At 42.1% G+C, this 27,446-nt stretch overlaps 1 protein-coding gene across 3 annotated transcripts in view; it reads left to right on the forward strand.

The window, feature by feature from the left end:
• The window catches only part of ARAP3 (ArfGAP with RhoGAP domain, ankyrin repeat and PH domain 3), a 249,940-nt gene that overhangs the window by 100,860 nt on the left and 121,634 nt on the right, over positions 1-27,446 (forward strand). For all 3 annotated transcript variants that reach the window (XM_075344394.1, XM_075344396.1, XM_075344395.1), the window contains exons 2-4: positions 3,772-4,827; positions 22,025-22,086; positions 25,489-25,559. In XM_075344394.1, coding sequence (XP_075200509.1) covers positions 3,851-4,827; positions 22,025-22,086; positions 25,489-25,559 — 1,110 coding nt within the window. In that variant the 5' untranslated portion in view covers positions 3,772-3,850. The remainder of the gene's footprint in view (positions 1-3,771; positions 4,828-22,024; positions 22,087-25,488; positions 25,560-27,446) is intronic.

Here is a 27,446-nt window from a genome sequence, read left to right on the forward strand (position 1 = left end):
AGAATGTGTAAATTTGTCCTCAAGAGTTTGTATAATGTTCTAAACTATGTGAGTCCATTCCCACCATGTAAAGTCATGACAAAAGCACCACAAATGATCCAAAACTCACCTATTTTACTAACGATTTTCAATCTAAGTTTAGAATTTTTTATCCTTATTTTGAATTGCGCAGACACGTCCAAAAATCAGACCAAAGTAGTGCATTCTTTGCCAGTGGTCTTTACAGGGGTAGTCCAGGACTACTTTAGTTTTTTATTATAGACTTAAGAACTAACAAGCAGGTAGTTGGTAACGTCTTGTTCTACCTGGTGCCGGCTCAGAACTGTGGCTCCCTCTTCCGTTCTGCGCTGTCGACCTCATGGTGATTGACAGCTAGCTTCACGCAGTTAGGCAGCAGGGAGACGGCTATCAATCAGCATGACATCAGCAGTCATTCCCCATGAACAGGGCAGAGGGGATGAAAAGCCGCTGTTGTGTCTACGACCGTGATGTCAGCGGAAGTGACAGAATTGCCGGCAAGAGCAGTCTGTGAATACTCTGTGCCATCACAGATCTGTGCCTAGCAGAACAGGCAACTAGTTTAGCAACTACCTGCCTGATAGTTCTTAAGCCCTAGTAAAAAAGTTAAACAGTCCCAGACAACCCCTTTAAAGTCCAACATGGTAATAGACCCATTGACCGGTACTGGAAACCCCTTGTTAATAGTTTTACAGCAAAAAATAAAAAACACTAAAGGGGGCTTTACATGCAACGACATCGCTAGCGGGATGTCGTTGGGGTCACGGAATTCGTGACGCACATCCGGCCTCGTTACAAACGTCGTTGTGTGTGACACATACGAGCGACCGCTAGCGATGCAAAATACTCACCAAATCGTTGATTGTTAACACGTCGTCCATTTCCCAAATATCGTTGCTGGAGCTGGATGCAGGTTGTTCGTCGTTCCTGAGGCAGCACACATCACTACATGTGACACCCCAGGAACGACGAACAACACCGTACCTGCCTCCTCCGGCAACGAGGTGGGCGTGACTTTCATGCAGCTGCTCTCCGCCCCTCCGCTTCTATTGGACGCCTGCCGTGTGATGTCACTGTGACGCCGCATGAACCGCCCCCTTAGAAAAGAGGCAGTTCGCCGGCCACAGCGACGTCGCTATGAAGGTAAGTACGTATGACGGGTCCTAGTGATATTGTGCGCCACGGGCAGCAATTTGCCTGTGACGGACAAACGACGGGGGTGGGTGCTTTCACGAGCAGCCTGTGTACCAGCGTGTAAAGCAGCCTTAACACTTAGCACACACCAGTGCTGGTAGGGGCATGTTGGCAATGTGTCTTCCAGCAGTCAGATGACATTTTGATGTTACGTGACTGCTGGAGCCAATCAGAGGCCGCTGATCGGCTGCAGCGTTTGAGTATACTGTTCTGTACTGTAGAGCTATTATAAAGGGGTTCTCCAACAGTGAACAACACCTTTAGGCCCCCTTCACAACTTGTCTCTCATGTGTGTGGTGTCCATTTTCCCACATACCGGAGACATGTTAACACGCATACTTATTAAAATCAATTGGATCTTCACTCCTCCATGTTTTCACACGGACCATGTGTCCCTTTGAACCTCCTGGGTGTCCGTCTGATCCACATGGAGACATGTCCGTTTTTTTTCCAGGTGGCCCGAATAAAATACAGACATCACAGGGATGGCATCCGTGTGACACGTACCTGAAAAAAAAACAGATAATACTGAAATTTTTTATGTGTAAAAAAATGTGCAGAATAGAGGCCGACAGACAGACAGAGACAGACAGCCTGTACAGCTATTTAGCTGCATTAATAAATAAAGGAAAAAAATGATGTGAGGTTCCCCATCAAGCCTCAGCAGTCAGCTTTACCTTGGCTGGTTATGAAAAATAGGAGGGACCCCACATCACTTTATCACTTTAAATATTTATTTGGCTAAATAGCTGTGCAATCTATCTATGCCAATGTATGTAAAGCGCTGTGGAATTAATAGCGCTATATAAATGAATAAAATTATTATTATTATTATCTATCTATCTATCTATATCTATCTATTTAATCTATATATTATCTATCTATCTATCTATCTATCTATCTATCTATCTATCTATATCATTTATCTACCATTTTCCTAGCTTTACATCTTTTACACGTAAAGGGAACCTGTCACCAGATTTGGTGACTATAAGCTGCGGCCACCACCAGTGGGCTCTTACCGGTATATACAGCATTCTAACATGCTGTATATAGGAGCCCAGGCCGCTGTGTAGATCATAAAAATCACTTTATAATACTCACCTTAACGGTCGGTTCGGTGCAGAATGATCAGATGGGTGTCTCCGTTCTCTGGCTATGCGACTCCTCTTAAGGCCATCTTTATCCTCCTTCTTCTCCTATGTCATTCACACAGGCCTGCATTGAGGTCCTGCGCAGGCGCAGTTTGATCTGTGCTGGGCAGGGCAGATCAAAGTATTCTAGTGCACCTGCGCTGGACCATTTAATGTGGATGAGGTAGGACTCGTCATGCACCCATGCTTCAGAAGAAGGACAAAGATGGCCGAAAGAGGAGACACCCATTTGACCAGTCAGCAGCGCATCGCCCTTTAGGTGAGTACCATAAAGTGATTTTTACATTCTACACAGCGGCCTAGGCTCTTATATACAGCATGTTAGAATGGTTTTAAAAGGGGATGTAACTGGTTTTCAGCAGTCCATAGCCTCAGCCCCCTGATGAAGCAAGTCATGGAGAAACATGTCGGGGAGGCTGTTAGCTGTTAGTTTTTAACAGGCAGTGTAGGTGATAGCCAGCCATATTACATTAGGAATTTATCCAGAGTAGTGTCGGCCGCACTTATCTTATACGGAATTGGCTTCCCACCTGCCAATTTTAACTTTTGTCCATTTATATAATTTAATAAAGTTTATTTGATTATGTATTTAGTTAGGGTACCTCTTGTTGCCCTTCGGGCAAATAGTGTTTGTATAATTACCCCTACTCTGACCAGGTGTGACAATCAGAGGTTAGTGTTTGTACAGCATCTCCCTGCTCCCTCCTCAGGAGCGATTGCAGGAGCGATGCTGAGCGGTGACCAGCGGTGAAACGCTGCCCACAGCCCAGTGACTCACGGAGACTGAGATCCACCTTGGTGATGTCAGGTCAACAGCAAGTTGACGTGACATCACTGGACATCAGAGGTCACGGAGCCTGGGAGGGTCGTGCAATGAGGATGAGCAGTCCGCAATAGCGCTGCTCACAGGCACCACTTGCAACACAACGTATTTGAGTGAAACTTCTCAACGTTATATCGATGTGGCCAGTATTAAAAGGGGTGAACCACCTCTTTAAGAATGACTGGAGGCTATTGTCAATGAGAAATGGGCCAGGATTCCCCAGAAGTAATGACGGAAACTGGGGTCTGGCTTTGTTTGTATGAAGTACTGAAGACATTTGTCGTGAAGTGGTTGAAAAATTCTGAGATGGCAGTAGTCTTTAAATGTGGCCTTTTGTGTTGAATTTGGAGAAACCACGTGTTATAGTAGTTGTGTTGAGTTATTTATATTGTTTTTATTTGATTGGTTTATTGCAAACAGCAGAAACTTTGTACATTTTACTAATAACCTTCATTTGGAATGGGGGCTGAATACATTTGATTGCAACTGTACAATAAAGTAATGTTTTAAACAAATTAATTTAAATTAATTATAACAATTTGAATACCAAATGTTAAGTTTGATTTTTTTTTATTCTTCTAGATTCCTTCTGCTCACTTTGTGAAAATGCTCAGTTGGCACTTTATTTGGTAGAAGCTGATTCTTGGCCAGTTTGGCCACGATGTCCACTGCTGATGAAGAAGCGGATATTTCAGACTGGCTCTGTGCCATCCATCTGGAAAGATACCAGGACAGTTTCAGGCAGCATGGCTACCACAGAGTTAGAGATATTCTATCAGTTGACAATGAGGTCCTTCAACAAATTGGTGTTGGTGCCACTGGTCACAGGAAGAGAATAATTAGTCGATTGAGAAACAATTCTGGTGACTCAAACTTACTTTTCTATTCAAGTTGCATGGAGAAAACAGATTCTCTTGAATATCCAAGTAGAGATGAAAAAGACAGCAGCTCTGGTAATGAAAATCACACAGATGTAAAAATGGTTTACACAGAAACAGATCTTAAGCCAGTGCCAAGGCCAGTGCCAAAACCAAGAACTGTGTTCAGTAAAAGTACTACAACGGTAACAAAGGAATTCGTAGAAGCTATGATGTCCACAACCACCACATCATCATCTGCCTGTGTAGAACAAAATTCAATCACAACTAAAAAGGCTTCTTCTCTTCAGGAAACTGTTCCAAGAGGAAGCAGCTTGGATTCAGAGATCTGTAACTCATGTCCAGAGCTGAAGCCAGGAGGGGTGGAGATGGAGGCTGGACCTTCTAGGTATACTTCCGTTGAGGTTGGGAAACCATTTCATCCCATTCCCTTTCGCCCTATGCGTCAGAACAAAGAAACTTCACAGACTGGCTCATCTTACCAGCAGTATAAGGTCCAGATGGAAGCGGATACCATACAGTGTTCTCCATTATCGATTTTACCTTCCTTTGCTGGAAGTACAGAGGAAGTCACGTCCTTTTCAACCAGTCCTCCATCTCCACAGGAAACACTAACAATGATATCCAATGAGATCTATTCTGGGTTTGGTCCTAGGACTGATTCCCTCAGCTGTGCTACAGATATTAAAGCACCACAAATATTTTTAAACCCCCCTGACATGATTAAGCAAGAAACAACATCAACACCAGAAAGTATCAAGTAAGTACAATTTCGAGATTATTTGATGTACACTTTGCGCAACATAAAATGTCTATAGAAAAGATTCATATACTAGTTTTATGGTGTAAAGTAAATGAATTCAAATTTTTATTTTTAAATTTGTTTTTTTTTTTTTTTTCAAGAATTGCACTTCAAATTTAATTGTTTTTTTGTGTCAGAATTAGATTTTTATATTTAATTATATTTGATTTGACAGATTTATGTGTCCCATGATGTGAGATTTATTGGTATGCATATGCAAATTACATAGTATGTATATAACGTATACATTATTTTGTACATTGTTAATAAGGTATGCTGCAGGTGCTTTTGAATAGAGAAAGAAATTAAAAAATCACACCCAATTGTGCAATTAAAAGGGGGAAAAACTAACAAAGGGAGCTTGATCTTTAAATTAATCCTATTTCAATACTGCATTTATATCCAATACTTTTTAATACCTAAAGAACACAACAGTATAATAATACATTTTCTACCGAAAAGTAAAACGTTTTGTAGTGCAATCCCGATTTCTTGTATTTAACATTTTTTTAAAATTTTAGATACTATAGGATAGGAGCAGGTTAATATATTCAGTCCATATAGGTCTTTTTGCTGGGAACATTGGGTTCCTACAGATAAGTATACAGAGGGAGCCAACCATGGAAGTCTTAGATAGTTTCCTGGAGCCAATGGTTAAGGAAAGGGTGGAGATTATGTTACAGCTGGAAACAGACAATTGAAGGAAGTCTTGACCTTGCTGAAATTATAATAATGACTTTACATAACTTGTTAAAGGCACTAGCTACACCCAAGTAATGCATGCTTTGGGGAGAACGATGCTTACATTTTTCTCATGAAAATAAGAATTTGATTTTTCTATACCTTCTACAACATTGCATGCATGGATAATAGGCACTGCTGCAGCAAAAGCAGAGTGGATGCATATTGTTACTTCATCGTGCCTAGCATTTAAAGCTGATTAGTGGCTGCTTCATTTAGATCACCGCAGATGAGGAACTCAACTGTAACACCAGTCAAAATGAGGAACACGCCGTCGCCAACACCAGGAAGCATACGAGATGGTGCTTGTCCAAGGCCAGCTCCCGTAGGAATTTCTGCTTCTCCGACTACTTCACGATTGAGGACTGCTGCCCCAGGGAGACAGCTGCCTTTTGGTAATCAAACCCAACTACTTTCAAACCAGAAAAGGAGTACAGTACCTACGATGACTACATTTTCTACAGCTTCATTAAGGCCAAATCCAGTAGGAGATTCTGGGTCACCAAGGCTTCCAAGAGCAGGACAGATTGCTTTCCCTCGACCTCCACCAATTGGGCATTCTGCATCTCCAATGTTGCCTCGCGTGAAAAATTCTCCTCCACAAAGGACAGAGAGCCCACCGAATGATGATATTTCTTTAACATCATTGACTAATCCTACATCTTCCAAACACGTGAAAAAGAAGCAGTCTGCAGTGCGACAAGAGGTAACAGGAAAAACATTGTTACAAAGACAACAATCTGTCTCAAAGAATGGTTTACGTCCTGTGCAACCCATTAGAAAAAACTCCTCAGGATCTCCACCTGGGGCGAATGACATTTTACAAAGGCCAACTCCAGTGGGGAATGCTGGTTCTTCTAACACACCATCCATTAGTGCTCCAGCTCAAAAATCATTTTTGTTGAGGTACGCAACTCCACCAAAGCCTACAGTACTAAAAAGTGTCCTAGGAGGAAACTTGGGTCCACGTAAACCTGTCTTTCATGCACAATCACATGTTGCAGAACCTGAATCTGGGAAAAGTGTTGTCACACCTATCAACCATACGTCAAAGAGACCCACAACTATCGGAATTTCTCCATCTTCAACTCTTAAAAAGTCATTTACTAAGAAGCCTGCTCTAAAAATGCCATCACCAAAACCAGTAGTGAATGACTTGCGGAAACTGAAACCTAAAGAATCAAAACTAGAAGAAATTAATATATCAAATCAGGGATCCTATGAAACTATTGCTGCACCAAAAGCTAAACCAGATGGATTGTTGCCAAGGACAAAATGTATAGTGACTTTGGCCACACAAAAAGTAAAAGCTGCAAGAAATGATTCATCTCTCCGGCCAATAGAGACCGAACAATGTTCCGTAGAAAGAACAAAAGTCAAGGGAAGCAAGTTCTCATTGAAGCAGAAACCAGCTGAAAAATATGAACTATCAATACAGAAATCTGCAGGAAGTGTGACTTTCCAGAGGCCAAAGCAAACAGGAAACACTGGTTCACAACCGCCTAAATGCAGGAATGTTGTGTCAAGTACAAAAAACTCACAGCCAAGTAGTACTTTACCAAGGCCACTAGGGAACGCCGAGGTAACAAAGCCTTCATGTAATACAGGAATATCCCTATCAAAAGTGATCAAGAATATACCGTCAGCAAGACCCAAGCAAAAAGATGTTAAAGTAACAAACATGACAAGACCACAGCCAGTTGGAAATATATCAACTAGTGTATCTAAATCAAAGAGCTCAGTATCTTTAAGCAATGGAAAGTTATCTGAAGGCATTGTTCAAACTCCACCGAAAAAAATAACCAGCAACCTTTTGCCAAGGTTACCATTTATGCAAAAGAAGTCTTCTCCTAAAATGTCACTCTTGAAAACTTCATCCTCTAGAGCAGGAGAGAACAATTATTCAGTCTGTTCTCCAGGTAAAAAAACTACCCCAAATGTTCCAGGAGATGAAAGTGATAGTAATCCACTGTCCGTTCTGTCTTCTTCAATTGATGAAAGCCTTGACTTGCATAAAACATATAGAGATTCTTGGGATGTAGACCTAACTGAAGAATCCTTGGAAGCTGCACTGCGAGCAAGTGTCACTACGTTTAACCCAATTCAGGATGAACATCTAGTTCTTGTAAGGCCAAGGTTGTTGGGATCCCACTTAAGTGATGCATTTTTCGAGCAGCAATATCGAATTTCTAAGACAAATGATGGTTAATGAAGAAGCATCCAATCCTTGGAACTCTACAGAAGACATAAATGCGCAAGTTCTTGCCTACCTGAAACATTGCGTCCATTTGGCAAGTTTATACTGGTATCAATGATTGTTTTTTGTATGTTGTATTGTTTGAGATTTATAAGCGTCTAGCCTCATTTTCAAGATGATATCTGGTTATACATTACCCCATGATTATCCATGATTGCGTTTATTTCTGGATTTCTATTGTTTTTATATTAATGGGCCAATGTCTTCCCGGGAACTCCTAGATGGATTGTTATATTTTGGAATAGTCCCCATTAAATTTTGCAGCTGTACCTGTTTTGGAATATATGTGGAGAAGAGTACATCCAACCTGGACCAAAGATATAATGCTTCATGAGATTCGAGGAATGTGAGCGTCACATTTTATATATATTCTCTTTGTTTCTGGAGAAGCCCCGGTTTTGGTAATACGTTAAAATATATTATGTCAAGTAAATAAGCAGCAGCTTCTGTATATAATATTGTCTGCATTGTTCCGTTTTGAGAATTTTATTAGGATATAGGACTTTGTGGCTTGCCATACCCCTTGCATTTGCCTTTTATGAGCAAGCATGGTCTCCATAAAACAATCTATATTTTACCGATAGGTCAAATCGCAAATAATGTAATTTCTGGAAAGCTCAGGTGTAAGTGAGCGGGGTTCCTATTAGTTCAGCACAGGCGGATTTAGTAAATCTAGAGCTAATTTTGAATATATTCTAAAATATGAATTTGTATTACTTTTTTTGTCCACTACTGGATAGTGGTAGATGTTTTTTTTTAGTTATTCACTATTTTATAACTTTTTACAATGAAATGAAATCTTTATTTTTGTATCTTTTTGTAAAAAAAAAAGAAAAAGAAAATTGAAAAAAATATATGTAATGCATATGTGTTTACGGTATTTTTTTTTTTTTTACTTCGAGACTGCAAACTCTCTTTTCTTGCACTTTCTTAATTTTTTTAACATACTGTATTTTGTAATATTTGCATGATTTTTGCTGCTTTAGTATCTGGCCATAGCTTTTTAGGATGTAAATAGAATTTGCAGTTCTCAGCACTTCTTGTTTTTTTTTAATTATTTATTTTTTAAAAACAATTTCTGAAAAAAGATAGTTAACGAATCAACAGTTCCTTCTTTTTGCCTATTAGGGTGAAAAGACTTATTTCCCCAGCAGCGACCATATTGTCTCTGGGGGTACCTACTGTGGTCAGTCATAGTATCATATTATAATTTATCTGTTCTCAGTTGACAAGTTAAGAAATGGGCAGTTGTAATCCTAAAAGATAGCGTGTAACAACAATAGCTACCTGTCTTAAATAAGGCTTTTACAGTAGGGTTAGGGCTTGCTTAGGCCACTTTGGTTGGCAGAGTCTTGAGGAAGCCCAGATATTTAGCATTAAATGGCTTGTCTCATCTTCCTACAATTGCAAAATATTTGTTAATAAAAAAAAGCAACTTTGCAATTTATCTCTTTTTCAAATCCTCTCGATTCTACTGAATCGAAGAATTTTTAATGTTATTGTTTATTGTCTCGTTACCTGGCCACATAGACTGTGGTCGATCTCCTGGGCACGGAGCCCAGTGTATACAAGTGCTGCTCTGAAACCGACCAGGTTACTGCATCTGGCCAGCTTCAGTGCCATTGTGATCCTTCGATGCCTCAGTTTGCAGCATCGAAGAGTGCTGTCTGGGCCAGTGGCACAACCATGATGTTGGTCCAAACGTCTAAATATCAGTTCCTGAAGCTATGATTTGAGAGAACCTCCTTAAATGCCTATATAGGGATCTGGTCTTCAGGATGTGGCCTACTTTGTTTATAATCTTAAGAGTGGTTGCCAATCAGAAGAGCAAGCGGGTGGGAATCATAGTCAAGTCAAGCCAATTCAATTATGGGAGGTGCTTGAGTGTTAAGGAGGTTGTCCACTACCTTAGATGCGGGGTGTCTGATTGGCCAGGGTCCGATGCGGGGTGTCTGATTGGCTAGGGTCCGAAACCCCGCCGATCAGCTGTTTCTAGCCCCGTCGGCGGCAGCAGGCAGCCAAAAATGCTCAGTTGCAGAGCTGCTCCGTCTTTTGATAGTGGCCGTGGTTGGGTACTGCAGATCTACCTCCTATTGATAAAATTGGGAGGCAGGTGTGCAGTACCAGCCTTGGCCGCTACCATAAGATGAAGCTGTGCCAGAACTGAGCATTTCCGGCTGCCTGCTGCTGCCACAAGGACTGGGAACAGCTGATCGGCAGGTGTGTGGGGTGTCAGAACCCAGCCGATCAAACATTGATGACCTATCCTAAGTATAAGCCATAAGTATCAAAGTAGTGAACAACCCCTTTAAGGTAGCCAATTTAAAAAGTCAAGCCTCAAATCTGAGGAAAACATCTAAAGACTTCCATAGTCAATGCACAATCAATGAATTAACTCAAAAGAGCTGGTAAGGAGAAAGCTGTATTAGTATATTAGAATTCAATAAGTAGACCGGGGTATGGATACAATGGCTGGAACAAGGCAATAGGCAAACAGGATTTGAATAGGAAGTTGGGTTTCCTGATTGTCGTTGAACCCGTTTACTAATTGTTCAGCTGATTGTCTTCTCTGATTGCTCATTCAGCTGGAGATACTGATTGTCCAGTACTGTAGTGCAGCAGGATGGCTGTAAAGAGAGTCTGTCATCCCCAAAACGTATTGACTAACTATACAATAATATAGTGGACTCCACCCCTATAAAATCATACTAGCACTGTACTTGTTACTGGTTTAGCTCTTTTGAAAATAATTTTGAATATATATGCAAATGAGAGAGCTTTGATGTACCCATGACGTGGCCATGAGCTGTTTGTACCATTATGCCCCCTCAATTTGCATCTTCATGACTGCCCTAGCCGTGGACAGCACTAGTTCTGAGAGCCAATGTGCCATCGCATGCACACTGATACTGGTTGGGTCAACTGGGCGCATTGTCCTTCCTGTTTCCTGTCTGCTGATGCTGCTCTTACACCAGGACGTGTAGTGAGTGGTGTCCACAGAGAGCCAGGTAGGGGAACATGCCCAGCCACTATGCGCGCTTGACACAGACACGGCTAGTATCAGTGCACATGTCCACACATGAGGTGCAGCATTTACTATAGGACTTAGTGCTGTCCATGACAAGCTAGAGCTGCTCCTACGATACAAATTGATGGGAAATAATGGTGCATCCAGCTCATGACCATGCCATGGGTTCACCAAAGGCCTCTCATTCGTATATAGATTAAAAGTTATTTTCACAGTGACAGGTATACACATACTGTGCTAGTATGATTTTTATAGGGGTGATATCCACTATATAACTGTACAGGGGTGGAGATACCATTGTTTCGACCTAAGGAACCGCACAGTGGTCCGAGAGGTAAGGCTGCTTTCAAACATCCGGTTAAAACGGATCCGTCGCTGGATCTGTTTTATTCTCCATTGACTTGTATTAGCACCGGATTGTGTCGGATGGCCTTGCGTTGCATATGGCGTCCGCAAAATTTCTTCGTCTGGCTGCCGGAAAGGACGCAGCATGCAGCGTTTTTGTCTCCTGCAAAAAAACAGACCACGCCGGATCTGGCGCTGTCCGGCATGTTGTATAATGAAAGCCTATGGGCGCCGGATCCGACGTCATCCGGCATATGACGGAATTCAACGATGGATCCGTTTTTTTGAACTGAGCATGCTCAGTATCACAACGGATCCGTCAAAAAACGTACGGAACGCATTGAAAAAACTGATGCGATGGATCATTTTTTTCACCGGATCCGTCGCATTAAGTTTTTTGCCGTATCGTGCCTGACTGCAACAAATGGATATGTGAAACCAGCATAAGAGAGCCCACTTCTACCTCTAAGACAGGTGGAATTGAACTGCAAATCGTCCATTATATTCTTACACAGGGGCCCTCCTTTGTTAGTTGTTGCTCTTGTCACTGTATAGTTAGTTCAAATTGTCTCTCCAGGAAAGGTGACAGACTCTAGCGCAGCGCCACCAATTGGAAGTAGCGATCCTAATAGTCAAAAGTGGATTTTTAACAATCCTTGGCATATGACTTAGGATTTATGCCAGATCAGAATCCCAATTTGCAGACACGGTGTTTCGGGGTGCTTGCCCCTCGTCAGTGCAAAGTATGGGGTGTCTGATCCGGCTCATGAGAAGCTATGTGGGGACCATGGGGGTTATAGTTAGTTCAAAAGGCCTTTTTTTGGGTGACAGACTCTAAATTCTGACCATGCCCATCCATCTTTGCCAGTACGATTAGGAAAACTCATTTGGCAGCTGACAATGAAGCACGTGGTGCAGGAACGTGGTAAGGTAATTTTGTAACAACCATGATGATGATATGCATTGGAATTGGGTTTTCTTTTGCTATCTCTGAGCAAAATATTAGCCAAAAATAAAAAAAGAGATTTTTTTATTGCCTTAATTCTATGGTTTTTCAATTTGTATGATGTAAATGGGAACTCAAAAATACAGCATAACATTAATATTAAATCGCCTTATTGTTTTAACCTTTTGCATTTCTTCCCGATCTGTATACTAAAAAAGTTGTATGGCTACAAAGGCTGAAATTATTGTAACTGTTCATAAACAATTGCTTTTTGTTCTCTGTACAATATGTTCCTATGTTTTTGCTTTTTGTAATGAATGATCTGAGTAGACAGAACTTTCTCTCGGGCTTTCTTCTCTCTCCATACAGGCTTTATCTACATGTTACATTAATGAATTGACCTCCCGCTTAGATCCCAGTGATCAAGTTATGGGGGATGAAAAGCAATAATTGATTAAATTGATGCCATCATCCAGAGATAGATATTTAATTATAAAAATGAATGCATGATTTTTATTTTTTATACCGATCCTACATGTAGAATCATATTGGCCCCGTATCCTGTTACGCTAAATGGGAACTGTACTTTCAACAATCTTTACATAAATTAATAGTACATTACAATACAAGAAACTTTGTAAAATATATACACAGACTAATCCGCTTCTTTCTCCACTGTTTAGCGACTTCTTATATTTTCTGTTGCTTTCTGAACTCATAATTCCCTCTGAAACAAAAGAACTCAGTTACAGGGGATATTAAACTCTGTAAAGGAGAGTTAGGCTAAGTTCACACTTCCGTTGTTTTGCATCAGTCACAATCCGTAGCCTTGAGGAATTACGGTATCCTGCAAAATATTTTGCAGGAATCCTGTTTTACCCCATAGGCTTCTATTAGTGACGGATTGTGACTGATGATGCTGCGTTGCATCCGCTGCGTCGCGGTCAGTCGTTTTTTAACTGACCGCCGGGCGGGAGCAACGCAGCCTGTAACGTTTTTTGAGCAGCGCGATCCGTAGGATTTCGCTGCGCATGCGCTCTCTGGCTCCCCGCCCCCGTAACCAGGATAAACATCGGGTAACCAAGCAATGCGCTTTGGTTAGTTACCCGATATTTACACTGGTTACGTGTGCAGGGAGCCAGTGCTAAGCGGTGTACGCTGGTATCCAAGATAAATATCGGGTAACCAAGCAAAAAGTGCTTTGCTTTTAGTTACCCGATATTTACCCTGGATACGTGTGCAAGGAGGCCAACACTTCCCCACCCGGCTCCGCCCCCTCCCGCACTCCGCATGTGTACACACACACACACTCACACACACTCACTTGTCCCCAGCCCTGCAGTCCCCGCGGCACTGACGTCCTCAGCTCCACGGCCCCGCTCGGCTCCGCCCCCCTCGCACTCCGCCCCCTCCCTCACTCCGCATGTACACATGCATGTAGACACACACACACGCATACACACACACACACTCACCTGTCCCCAGCCATGCAGACCGCGGCACTGACTTCCTCAGCTCCGCCCCCAAACTCCGCCCCCCGAACTCCGCCCCCCGCACACAACGGAGTCCGACAAAGAAATTCTTTTCTTTGTCACCGTTGTCATCCGTTGTACAACGCATCAGTCACATGCGTCAAGCAACGCATGTGACTGATGCAAAACAACGGAAGTGTGAACTTAGCCTTATGGGGAAGAAAAAATGCATAGTGAGAGGCAAAAGAACAAATTGTGCAGATTTAAACTAGCCCTGAGCTGGATTCACATCTACGCAGCTCAGTACAGAGAATAATTTCCTCCTCTGTTTCCTGCCTCTATCTTCCTGCCTAAGTTGTCGATTACAGATAGAGCCTGTAGAACGAAAAACTAGTGAAAAATGCAGGATACAATTCCCATAATGACCAGAAATACAGTGCAACCTTGGATAACGAGCATAATTGGTTCCGGGACTGTGCTCTTAAACCAAGTTACTCTTATATCAAAGCGAATTTTCCCATAGGAAATAATTGAAACTCAGACAATTCATTCCACAACCCAAGAATATTTGCTGTATTTATACAAACTTATTATAGTAATACAATATAATGTACTGTAGTCATATAAAATTATTACAGTACACTAATACATAATACTGTACGGTACAGAAAAAAACATAAAAACAAATTAAACTGCACGTTAGCTTACAATAAAATTGTTGATGTGCGGGAGATACACTATAGAGAGAAAAAATGATGTATAAATATAACAATGTTTATTCTAGTACAATACACAAAACAACACACCCCAAATCTATTCTCCCCCAAATTAGGGAAGAAGTAAGCCAAATATGGAGTAGGCATACTGCACAGGCAGATTACAGTACAAGCTGTCCTGGTTAGCAGAAAGAAAGTACAGTACTGTATCCACAAATGCAAATTGACAGACATGCTATATAGTATATACTGTACTGTACAATGGAATACTGTATACAATACATATGCACAGAAAGTTATCTCCAGTAGGTTAAAGGTCCAGTCACACTAAGCAACTTACCAGCGATCCCAACAACGATAGGGATCGCTGGTAAGTTGCTAGGAGGTTGCTGGTGAGCTGTCACACTGCGACGCTCCAGCGATCCCACCAGCAACCTGACCTGGCAGGGAACGCTGGAGCGTGGCTACACGAGTTGCTGGTGAGCTCACCAGCAACCAGTGACCAGCCCCCAGTCTCCTAGTTACAGCACACATCAGGTTAATTAACCCGATGTGTGCTGCAGCTAAATGTGCACAGAGCAGGGAGCAGCGCACACTGCTTAGTGCTGGCTCCCTGCTCTCCTAGTTACAGCACACATCGGGTTAATTGCCTGATGTGTGCTGCAGCTAAATGTGCACAGAGCAGGGAGCAGCGCACAATGCTTAGTGCTGGCTCCTTGCTCTCCTAGTTACAGCACACATCGGGTTAATTACCTGATGTGTGCTGCAGCTACATGTGCACAGAGCAGGAGCCGGCAGCACAGGCAGTGAGAGCGGGGGAGGCTGGTATCAAAGGTAAATATCGGGTAACCAAGGACAGGGCTTCTTGGTTACCCGATGTTTACATTAGTTACCAGTGTCCGCAGAAGCTGGCTCCCTGCTCACTGCACATTAGTTGTTGCTGTCTCGCTGTCACACACAGCGATCTGTGCTTCACAGCAGGACAGCAACAACTATAAAATGGCCCAGGACATTCAGCAACAACCAACGACCTCACAGCAGGGGCCAGGTTGTTGCTGGATGTCACACACAGCAACATCGCTAGCAACGTCACAAAAGTTGTTCGTTACCAGCGATGTTGCTAGCGATGTTGCTTAGTGTGACGGGGCCTTTACACATAGCACGCCAGAGCTGGTCTGAGCACGATGAAAGGACAGAGCTGGAAGTGTACACGGTGAGTATTTGCTCTTATTGCAAGGCATTGCTCTTAAACCAAGTTGCATATTTGTAAAAAGCTTCTATTGTCTTGCAAAACGCTCTCAAGCCAAGTTACTTTTAAACCAAGATTCCACTGTACTGCTATTCCTCATGTAAATATGCATAACTCTGAAAACGTTGCTTGAAAGTATAGTCTACCTTTAAGTTGATGGGCCATGGTAAAGATTTTGCACTGGGGTCCACAAGCCTGTGACCAATGCTGAATAACCTTTATAGCATGTAGAAAAGGCCTGCGCCATATACCCGTTTCTCTTGACCTCTTTGTATTTTTTATTATGTAGTATCTACTCATGTAACAGACAAATATACAGATATCGCCATCATTTCCGGCCACCTTACATGCATAAATAATATGGTTCCCCTCTTTAGGCAAAGCTGTAAAGAGGTTAATAAAACTAAATTCTTATTTCTTGATGAATGATTGCTGTCAGTTATAATGTTCACTTTTTTTTTATTATTTTGTTTGTTGTAAAACAAATCTGTCTGGTCGATATTAAATAATAAAACAATCCATACTATTGCCAAAATTGTGGATGCTTTTGTATTTTTTGTATTACAAAAATTATAATAATACCGTACATATAAACAGATTGCATTCTTTATATTGTGCAGTATTTTCAATATTTGCGTTGTTTGGACAGCTCTCTTGTTTTTTTGTTTGTGTGAGGGACATCCTGAGATGTGATAAGAATTATGACATTCATGTCAGTCAGCTACTCCGTGATATCACCCCCTCCCTTCCTGCCGCTTGGAGACCCAGCAAATGTAAAACTCAAGGTGTCAAAACCCAATTAGGACAGCTCTTGAGCCAGCACACCCCCTGCGGAGTGAATTGCCCTACACAGGAGATGGGAGGGGAGCTCCAGGTTTATAACCTAACTTCAAACGTCTCCTCCAGGCGATTCGGAGCCATCAGAAGAGTTTCGATATTGGGGAGTGCGTCGCCCAAACAAATTAGGTAGGCACATTTTCATATTCCTGAGGGCCAGACGCACATAACACATATTTCGGCAAAACTGTATGATGTGCGTAGCCCTCACTAATTAATAACTGGCCACAGGAAGCCCACAGGAAACTTAGATTCTTCTCAGCCAGCAGCAGGGGGAGGGAATTCCCAGCCATGATGATGTCACGAGGGGGGCCGTATGAGCCCAAGACAGAAAAGATAAAAGTTAGGTGCAGGGGTCTGCGCTTTGTATTTCTTCTGGGGGTCACGTGCTTCATTCATGTAGTGGAGGATACCTGAAACGTCCTTGGCCCCACACAATACCCCCCTGCATGGGCCAAACCCTCAACCCCAATGCAATTGATACATCTGTATGCCTGCTTGTGATCCATAACTTACCTGTAAATGCATTCTGACACACACACACATATATATATATATATATATATATATATATATATATATATATATATATTCTGTAAATTCCAAATTGTATATCTAGTGTGCCCGTAAGGCGATTAAATATATATAATTTAATTTTGGGTTGTTCTGTTATCTTGATCCTGAATTCCACGTCTGTGAGCTCGGCGTAATAGTTATCGTAATCGATTGGTGGCAGCGAGTTTATGCCAAGGATCATTGTGGGGTATTCAGTGAGATCAGGGGAGGATTAGATATATTCCGCTCGCAGGAGTCGGGGGAATATATACCTTACTCTCACCGGGAACCCTTCAATCATAGGCATAGTAGAATAGTGGCCTCCTTGCTTATTGTCGGGCAATTCCATAATTAGCCTGACTATAAGATGGGCGCGAGAGAGCGAGTCACGTGCTCGGTCCGGTGGAAATGGGGTGTGTTCCTTCCTCTTCCTCCCCCCTTTTCCTGACAGTTTGTTTGTTGTTTTTTGTTTTATTTTTTTGAGGGGGAGGGATCAATTAGAGCTTGCCCTGTAAATGAAACCGTCACATTTTTTTTTTTTTATTAAAAATGGCAGGTGTTATGTAAAATTTAATAAATTTACACTATTTAAAAAAAAGTATGATTATTTTTTCAGGTGCGAAAGGCCAATATTTTTTCCCCTTATTTCTCTAACCAGGCTCAATTAAAGGATTATACCCAAAATGTTAACACACTTACCATTCTTTGAACCTGGGAATATTGAACCTTGACTTTTTTCCACTTGGTTTTTCTGTGTATTGTTGCCAAGGCATGACTTCGGACATCATGCTGATTGAGAGCCAGATCCCTGCAACTATCCCTTATCCTCTATGGAAAGGAGATTGATAACTTAAAATTTTTGGGAATAAACTTTTCATTTAACCTGCATAGAACAATGGGGTAAAAAAAATATAGTCCACGTGTCCCAGTTTTGTAGCAGAAAACATTCGTAAACTTTGCAAAAAAAGTGCTTTTTTATTTTATTTATTATTATTATTATTTATTATTATTTTTATTTTATTTTTTATTATTTTACGTCACGTCTGTCATTTTTCTTTAAAAGGAAAAAAGTGGATAAGACTTAAAAGGTGGGCTCAACCACAGACTGCCGAACACGGTCTGTCACAGACTGCCCGACATTCATTAGATGTTTTAAGAGCCACTCTTAAACAGTTTTCAGTTTTCACATGCCCATGTTGCTTTTTTGTGTGCTTCTTTTTTTGCACATAAAAACATATATTTTGGCAGGAAAAAAGCAGAGAAACAAATGCATACTTTTTATTGCGTTTTTCCTGCTTCTTTTTGTGCTTTTTCTCAGTCATGGCGATCGTGGGGGTTCAGGCGCTGTACCCCTTCGATCACCGACGGGTCTCTGGCTGATGTTACAGCCGGGACTCAGCTCTCACTGCCTGTAGCTGTGCCTGCGCCGCTTCCGGCAGTTTAACCCCCTTGAATGCTGCGATCAGTGCGATCGCAGCATTCAGGAGGTAGGGAGAGGGATCTCTTACCTCTCCCTGGTGATTGGGTCCCTGGAATGCAACCACATGGACCCAATCACTGCTATAATAAAGCTGGGTCATCACCATGATGACCACAGGTTATTGAGCTATGGAGAGCCTCACACACCACGCTGTATGCATTGTGTGAGAGGCGAAGTGCTGCGCTATAATCTACTGTAGAGATAAAACATTATAGAGGATTATAGAAACGCTAAAAATAAACGCAGAAACAATTAACACGCTGCTTCTTTTTTCAGCAACAAAATCCGGAAGGAAAAAAGCAGCGTGTGCACAGCAAGTCAGGATTCTCAGACTTTGCTGGGATGCTTTTCCTTGCTTTTATTGATTAAAAAAAAAAAAATCAAGGAAAAAATGCAACCTATGCACAAGGCCTTATCCCTAGAGATCACAGAAACCAACTGGAGAATATGTTGCAAAATAGTTTTTCCAAAGGTTATTCCCCAAAAATCAATCTATCCTCTATCCACAGTATAACTTGCAGATAGCTGGGCTTCAACTGCTGAGACCAGGGGCATAATTTCAATAGATGCAGGGGCGTAGAGGGCCCAAAAGTCCTTTTGGCCTATATGAATAAAAAAACAATCCTATTAAAGACTTGCAATAAGTGGGAGCCCCATTGGAGCTTTTGTATTGGGACCCATGAGTTTCAAGTTACGCCACTGGCTGAGACCCTCAATGATCCTAAGATCAGAGCTCTGCACCCTGAAGAACGGATGCAAAGCTATTCATTGTCTATGGGACTGCCAGAGAATGCTGGACAGTACCATAGACAATGAATGAAGTAGTGGCTGTGCTTCAGTCAGGTTAGATCTTTGTTCTTGGGGTGCCAAGCCACAATCTCGATATCGCTGAGGGTCCCAGCAGCAAGACCCACAGCTATCAGTAATTTATACCCTATACTGTGAATTGGGAATAGCTCGGTTTATTGAGAATAACCTTTAAAAAGTATTTTATTCCAATGGGCATCTATTTAAGACTTGTATATGAAATACAGCCTTAGTAAATCATCGCCATAGAATATACTGTAGCTGCACCTATATTTCAAGCACCAAACTAGTGTGGAAACCACCAAATCTGTCCACAACATCCCATAATTCTGTGACCTTCACGTCCTTCACCTAACACATATAATAAGCCTCTCATATGAATATTACTTCTTCAGACAAAATCTAGAGTTGTTGCCCATAGCAACCAATCATAATTCAGCTTTTATTTTTTCAAACCATATCTGAAAATGAAGGCAATGACTTGATTGGTTGCTATTGGCAACAACCCCAGTGCGCCCCTTTTTCACACGTGAGGCCTAGTTGCGTGTAGTTCAGGATTAAAGTACAGTACATTGTATAATTAGTAATAATGTGAGCGGGTAGAATCAGTTTGCTGTTGCCAAGATTTGCAGAGGATCAGACTGATTTACCTCAATAAACCTTTTACGTTTGCATCCTAAATATTCTAATAGGGGATTAAAAACTGAGGATGTAAAAAACAAAAAGTTATGGACGCCCAGACCTCCCAGCAAATGCTCCAAGGCCCGATGTAAATTTCAGAGCCTTTTGTGACTATGGCAGTGCCTTACTACAGGGGTACACAGCCTCCGTAGGCCGCACACAGGCTCCTCGGGTGCTGTGTGTATGGAGATATTCCTGCATAAATGCAAAGCCATTGAAATGTTACATAACAAATTCCAGCATTTTATTTAAGGAAAAAAAAAAGAAGATATTTCAGCAGAGTAGATTTTTCCACCATTTACAACATCTTAAATGGGTTGTCCATTAGTCAGACAACCACTTCTCAATCAGAGTGTTTGCCCCCATTAAAATAACATCTATACTCCCCTCCGGTGCCGCGCTGTTGCAGTGGTGTCAGAACTTGCCCTCCTGGGGCTCCCGTGACGTTGTTACATCAGACGAGCCCTGCGCACAATCAGTGTTGGCTTCACTCTTCCCGCCTTCGATTGTAACTAACATCAAGAGTAATAGAGTGGCCACCCGCAGCTCTGACTCCCTTTTTATGTTTCATTCGTCCGTATGCGGGGAGAGTGAAGGCAGCACTGATTAAAGCGATGGACGCGCGTGATGTAACAATGTCATGTGAGCTCCAGGAGAGCAAGTGCCAACACCGCTGTAACTGCGCCGGCACCGGAGGTGAGTATAGGTGTTATTATTTTAACCAGAGGAAACAGTGATTGAGAAGGGGTTGTCCCACTAGTGGACAATTCAATTAATTCCTATGGACTAGTGTTGCTTATGGCTGCCATTCCATACACCTCTTTCCATTTCCCTTTAGACACAAACACACTAACGATCTAATATTAATAGTTTATAGAGACGGGAGTTGTGGTACTGCACTGCTGTGTTACCTGATTCGGAGCTGCAATGGAGAGGAGGAACAGGGACTATCCACAGAGGCTCCGTGTCGCGGTGCTCACAGTACAGAGGGTCAGTCCAGAAGAAATCCATAGCGGAGAAGATGAACACGTGGCATACACTGACACTTAAAAACCTTGCTTTATTTACGATGCATAAAATGCAGATCTGGTGACCAGATCCTGGCACTCAGGAGGACAACGGCCATTTTGTGCAGTCGCTCTGCTACCATATGGGCCATTGATGCACAAAGGCAAGGTTTTTAAGTGTCAGCATGTGCCACGTCTTCATCCTCTCCGCTATGTTATATAAATAGTTTGTAGACCCTAAATCACCATGCCCTCCTTTCTCTTTAGTTCAAGGGTACACAACTATTCGACTGGGGCAGCATGCGGCCCACTATATCATTATATCATATAGTCACCAACACGAATGTGTCTGGTGGCTTCTCATTTGTATTTATAATGATGGGGGAAAAAGAAGTCCTTGAAGCCAGGGATGAGTAAGAACTAGTAGCCGCGATATATTGGCAAAATGGGGATCTCCAGGCCCATATGGCACTTTTATAAAGTAGTAGAGGAGGTGGAGAGATAGCCATACATTACAGATGCGTTCTTCATTGTAGGTTATATAATTAATAAATGCTCAACTGTTTGATCTACTCACATTATCTATGTACAGTGTGCTTGGTGTCTTATTTTCTGGAGTGTCAATGAGGGAGAAAGTGAGCATCACTACAGGATGGGTGGGAATGCTAAAAGTGGAACTAGCACCTACTAGATGTTTATGGCATTTACTTTTGATAGACCATAACTGTTTATGATTGGGGATATTCTGTTACCAAGAAGGTCCTGGATGCCTTTCTTGAAAAATATAATGTTACAGGTTCTGGGTACTATATTCAATGATGGGACATTGATCCAGAAAACTAATCCGATTCCTATATGTGGAGTTGGGAAGGAATTTTTTTAGCATCTGCTTCATGGGGTTTTTTCTTCCTGGATCAACAAGTTAGGGTATAGGTTAAACTCAATAACTTTTTTCATACCTTCAACCATAAGAACTACCGTATTAAACCACTCTTGAGTCCTATGAATCTAATATTCTTATTTCCTTCCAAAAGTTGCACAGATTCAGCTGAAGTGGATTCACCTGCTGTTCCTGAACGGCCATTGTCTAGTTTTGGTAAGAAACTTTACAGAAACCAATTCGACAATATTCAAGAAGTACTACTCATTATTGTGTAGAGTTTACATTTTTCACCTGTGTGAAAACCATACCAAACAAGAAGATGTTTCTGGACACCTATTTTTTTAAAATGCATGGTAGACTTGGGAGTGGACTAACTGCAGCCAAAGTCTTAAAGGCAACCTGTCACCAGATTTGGGCCTTCTAAATAAAATTAGCACCTTAAGCAGCACATGCGCTGCATTCCATGAAGGTGGACCCCTCCTGTCCCCCTCCTTGACCCCTCCTGTAGCCACTCAAAATACCTTTATAAAGTTTCCCGCCCGATATGTAAATTATCCGGTCCGATGGGCATCCTATTCTGTGCCTCCTGTCCCTCCCGGGCTTGTGCAAGCGCACTTCGTTCTGTCCTGCTGTGGGAAGAGCCGAAAACATAGGTGCGCCTGCGCGAATCATCGAGTTCTCTGCACAAGCGCGAGGTTTTGCCCAATGATGTGAATGAAGCAAGTGACGTAATCCACATCGCCAGTCAAAATGTTGGGCCTGTGCAGAGAAATCGCCAGTTCGTACAGGCACACCTATGTTTTCGTCTCTGCTCACAATAGGGCAGAGCAAAGTGCGCCTGCGTGAGCTGGGGATATGTTTGTGCAGGCGCGAGATTTTGCCCACCTACATGGATGGCGTCCGAGGCATTATCCACATCAGTCAGCACAGGAGGATGGCGAAAGGAGGGAGAGGAGGCACAGATTAGGACCCCCATTGGACCTGACAATTTACATACCGGGAGGGAGATTTTATAAAGGTATTTTTGGGGGCTACAGGGGGATCAAGAGGTAACCTGACCTTCATGGAATGCAGCACTGGTGCTGCTTAAGGTGCTAGCTTTAATTTAGAAGGTCAAAATCTGGTGACAGGTTCCCTTTAAGGCTACCATACAATATTGGCAGGATCAGCTGACAGCCTAATATGAATGGTGCCTTCCTGACTCTCTCCCAACAAATAAGAAAAGGAGTCATCTGTTGAAATTCTATTGGCCAATCATGCAGTTCTTTTGGATATACAGTATGCCGCTGTCAGAGAAGTGTGACTGCAGCTCTTTCATAAAGAACACAAGAAAGCTCAGTAGAGCCAAGCATTCCAAAGCATAGGGGGACCGGGAGAAGTAGCTGATTGTTCGACCGACAATTATCTAAGGTATAAACGTTCCTTTAAAGAGTATTAAATATAATCTGTCACCACACGTATCATGTGTGAGTAAATATTAATTACCCATGAAATAAGAAGTCTGGAGCATCTTTTCTTACAACTCTACTTTGAAGAAATGCTTGAATAAATTAACAACTGGGTCTCTTCCCATTAGGGGGAATGTCCCTGTACATCTGACCACTGTCCAGTAGGGTTTAACAGTACCAGACTATGTAGGAACAAACTTCTTTGAGGAGGGTAATGATACCGTAATACTCAGTTGTCAATTTATTTAGCAAATTCGAGGAGTTATAATAGTAGAACGTCATACATTCGAGATCCAATAAAATATGCTCTAGAATAGTTTTTTTTCTTGGGAAATAGAATAAAATAAAATAAAAATAGAATAAAATAAGATAGACATGTCAGGAGAGCTGACGGGTCCACTTTAACACTGTTGTTTGCTTAGGTGAACCTATAAATGTTAGAAGGACTCCTTAAAGGGAACCAACCACCAGGATTTTCCCATACAAAGTAAAGGCAGTGCCATACTGGCACTAGCATGGTGATTAAAATCATACCTTCACTTCTCGGACTGAATCTTTGATTGCAGAAAAAAACGTTAATAAATGTCCAGAAATCGTTGCATTCTTTGATTCACGTGTGCAGGGGTATGGGCCTTTGTGGGTTGGGTGCTCTGTGTATATTCCTCCTCCAACATCCTCCTGGCTTGCCCCTTTTCTTTATTTAAGTTTTGCACACTGCTGCCAGTGCCACTGTTGCGTATTGCTATAGTAATGATGTCATTAAAAGGGCTCCGGAGTCAGCGATTGCGCATATAGTAATCTCCAACGCCATTTTATTGAAGACACTATGGAGAAGGCTTTGAGCGGTATCGGCGCATGCACAGATGAAAAAATAATGAAATATGCGCATGCGCCGATGCCACTCATAGCCTTCTTTACAGTGTCTTCAATAAAATGGCTCCTGAGATCGCAGTACACACCTGCACTGACTCCAGCACCATTTTAATAAACACATCATTACACTAGTAATGCGCACGCACCGCCAACAGTGGCCTTTATCAACATTTTTTCTGCAATCAATGATCCAATCTGAAAATTGAAGGTATGATTTTAATCACCATGCTAGTGCCTGTCTTGCACTGCCTTTACTTTGGGGTCTGTGCGCACTGGGAAATTTGCTTTTCTTAAGAAAAATCCGCACCCTCTGGCAGAATTAGGCACCAAAAACGCACCCAAATCCACATGCAGTTTTGCCATAGTTTGTTGCGTTTTTGCCGCGGTTTTTCTGCAGGTTGGTCCCTGTGGTTTTTTTATGTGCATTTAGGGAAATATACATATGGGAAATATACTCTAAAAAATTCACAAAATTTCCCAATACAAATTTTATTACAATAAATTATTAAAATTTACACGCAACTGTGCAAAAAACCTGTGTGTTTTTCTACCATTATCTATGGCAAAAACGCAGATACCTGTGGAAAAGAAGTGACACGCTACTTCTTTTTTGCCCGGAGTCACACTTATGCGTATTTCGTGTGAGTCTTGCATCGCATCACCCGGCACGGCCGCACACTCTCCTAACAGGAGCGGGTCGGCTGCATGTATTTCTATGCAGCCGAGATATTCCTGTCTGGAGAACATCATGCTATTCCAGGTGATGCGTTCTGAGACTTGCGCGAAATACGCACAAGTGTGACTCTGGCCTTTGCTGCAGAAACGCTGCAGAAATTCTGCAGCAAAACCTGTAGGAAAGAAAATGCAGTGTGCGCACAGGATTTTGGATTTCCCATAAATTTGCTGGGGAAGGACTGCAGAAAGGTTATGAACAAAAAAAGCAAAAACCGAGGCAAATCTGCAGCAAAAAAACAGGAAACCCAATAGCTATTAACTAATATACCCTAGTAAGGTATATAAAAGTTATTTTTCTAAACTGGAGAACCCCTTTAAAGCATCAGAAGTCAGAATATGATATATTAACAATGTATTTGTTTTACCATTTAGCAACACTTCATTATGTGCATCCATAAATGAATGTGAAACTTCTAAGTAAATGGAATTATATTTGTAATTATATACTGTATGGTATTATACCTTGATGTGTAATTACAATGCATCACAACACATAAAATCATACTGTAGACATTGTATTCTGCAGAATTATTAACATCTGGGTTTTTTTCTAACTTAGTATCTGCAGAGGCGATCAACCCATACTGTGAAACCCTCTTCAACCGCCTTTCTCTAATACAAGACTCAAAGGTAAGAATTTGGAGATATATTAATATTACAGTTCTTTTGTACCCCCTCTAAACCTAAGCTCATTTATTTCCTCTCTATGAGATTCGGTTCACTAGAGAAGCACATGGCAAAACTATTCTGAGAATTCTTTGGAAATTTTCAACCCATTTTGCAAATTAGGTTTATTAGTACATTATACAAACTTTCTGCTGTTTGAAATAAAGCAATAAAGCAAGAACACTGTAATCAACACAAGTGGTTTCTTTAAAATCAACAGAAAATGCCACTTTTAAAGCTCCACTCCAGCGTTATTGTTTATTTCATCTCGGGTATAGTGTTTAAAATCTAAGTCCCCTTCCCCTGGTCTTATACTGGCCCTTTTCTGTCTTCATCTGTTATCAGCTTCGCTTCTGTTGGTCTCTAGCAATTTGTGACCAGTCAGCAGCTCCAGTGTTACATGGAGCGCGCAAGAGGTCACAGCTCAATTCAAGTCTATGATAGCCTCATTCTGACTCTCATAGACTTGTATTGAGCACGTGTGACGTGACATCTGACTTCCTGCCAGTCAGGAAGGTCCCAGCACAAGATGGTGCCGTTGCACCGGAGTGGCGCCGAAAAACGATGAAAACACTGGAGGCTAAGTGTAAGACCGGGGCAGCAGCCTTAAGGGCACTTTACACACAGCGACATCGCTAGCGTCGGTTGTGCGTCATGGGCCCATGGCGCACAACATCGTTAGTCCCCGTCACACATACTTACCTGCCTAGCGATGTCGCTGTGGCCGGCGAACCGCCTCCTTTCTAAGGGGGAGGTTCGTTCGGCGTCACAGTGGGATCACTAAGCGGCCGCCCAATAGAAGCGAAGGGGCGGAGATGAGCGGCCAGAACATCCCGCCTACCTCCTTCCTTCCTCATTGCCGGCGCCCGCAGGTACGATGTTGTTCCACGTTCCTGCGGTGTCACACATAGCAATGTGTGCTGCTGCAGGAACGACAAACAACCTGCGTCCTGCAACAGCAACTATATTTGAGATTAGAACGACGTGTCAACGATCTGGTGAGTAATTTTGATCGTTAGCGGTCGTTCGTGCGTTTCACACGCAACGACGTCACTAACAGGGGCGGATGTGCGTCACGAATTCCGTGACCCCAACGACATCTCGTTAGCGATGTCATTGCGTGTAAAGCCCCCTTTAGATTTAAAGCAACACTGCAGTGCTGAAAATTAATGCTGAAGTGATACTTTAAAGATTACTGCACTTAAAGAATTATTCAACCCCTTCATAACAAGTATTGTTAGTACTTAGCAGGGCACCTTTGGCTGTTGTAACCTTCTACAAACATTATGCAAAGCAGGACACCAGCTTTCAGCGTTCCTGAGGAATCTTAGCCCTAGGAGCCAATGCCATACTACCTGCTAATATTTTTGGATGTGCATGCTGCACACCAAAGATTTTTTGTGGGGTTCAAATCAAGCAACTGTGATGGCCACGCTAGAATCTTCCAGGACTTCTTTTGTAACCAAGCCTTAGTGGGACTTTTAGAGGTATGCTGAGATCATTGTGTTGGAAGGTCCAATAACACCCAAGCTTTTGCTTTCTCACAGAAGACATGACACTTTCTTTTAAGATTTTCTGGTTATGTCTTGAAGTTCAGACATGAAGACTTTCAGAATTTAGTGTGCTCCTTACCGTGCAAACTGAAACCTACCAAGTGAATAAAAATATGTCTGTTTTTTTCTTGTATTTATTAACTTGACAAAGACCTGTTGTGGCAAAATTGACGCTTTTTGCCAATTTGATGGTTTTGACAAATTTTGAGAGCAACTGTTGTGCCTTAGATTTTCATTGCAGCAAGTCATAACAGCCAGAGGGTGCTCTACTTAGTACTAAAGATGCTTGTCATGAAGA

Source organism: Anomaloglossus baeobatrachus, chromosome 4 (genome assembly GCF_048569485.1).
Source record: "Anomaloglossus baeobatrachus isolate aAnoBae1 chromosome 4, aAnoBae1.hap1, whole genome shotgun sequence".
Taxonomy (NCBI): domain Eukaryota; kingdom Metazoa; phylum Chordata; class Amphibia; order Anura; family Aromobatidae; genus Anomaloglossus; species Anomaloglossus baeobatrachus.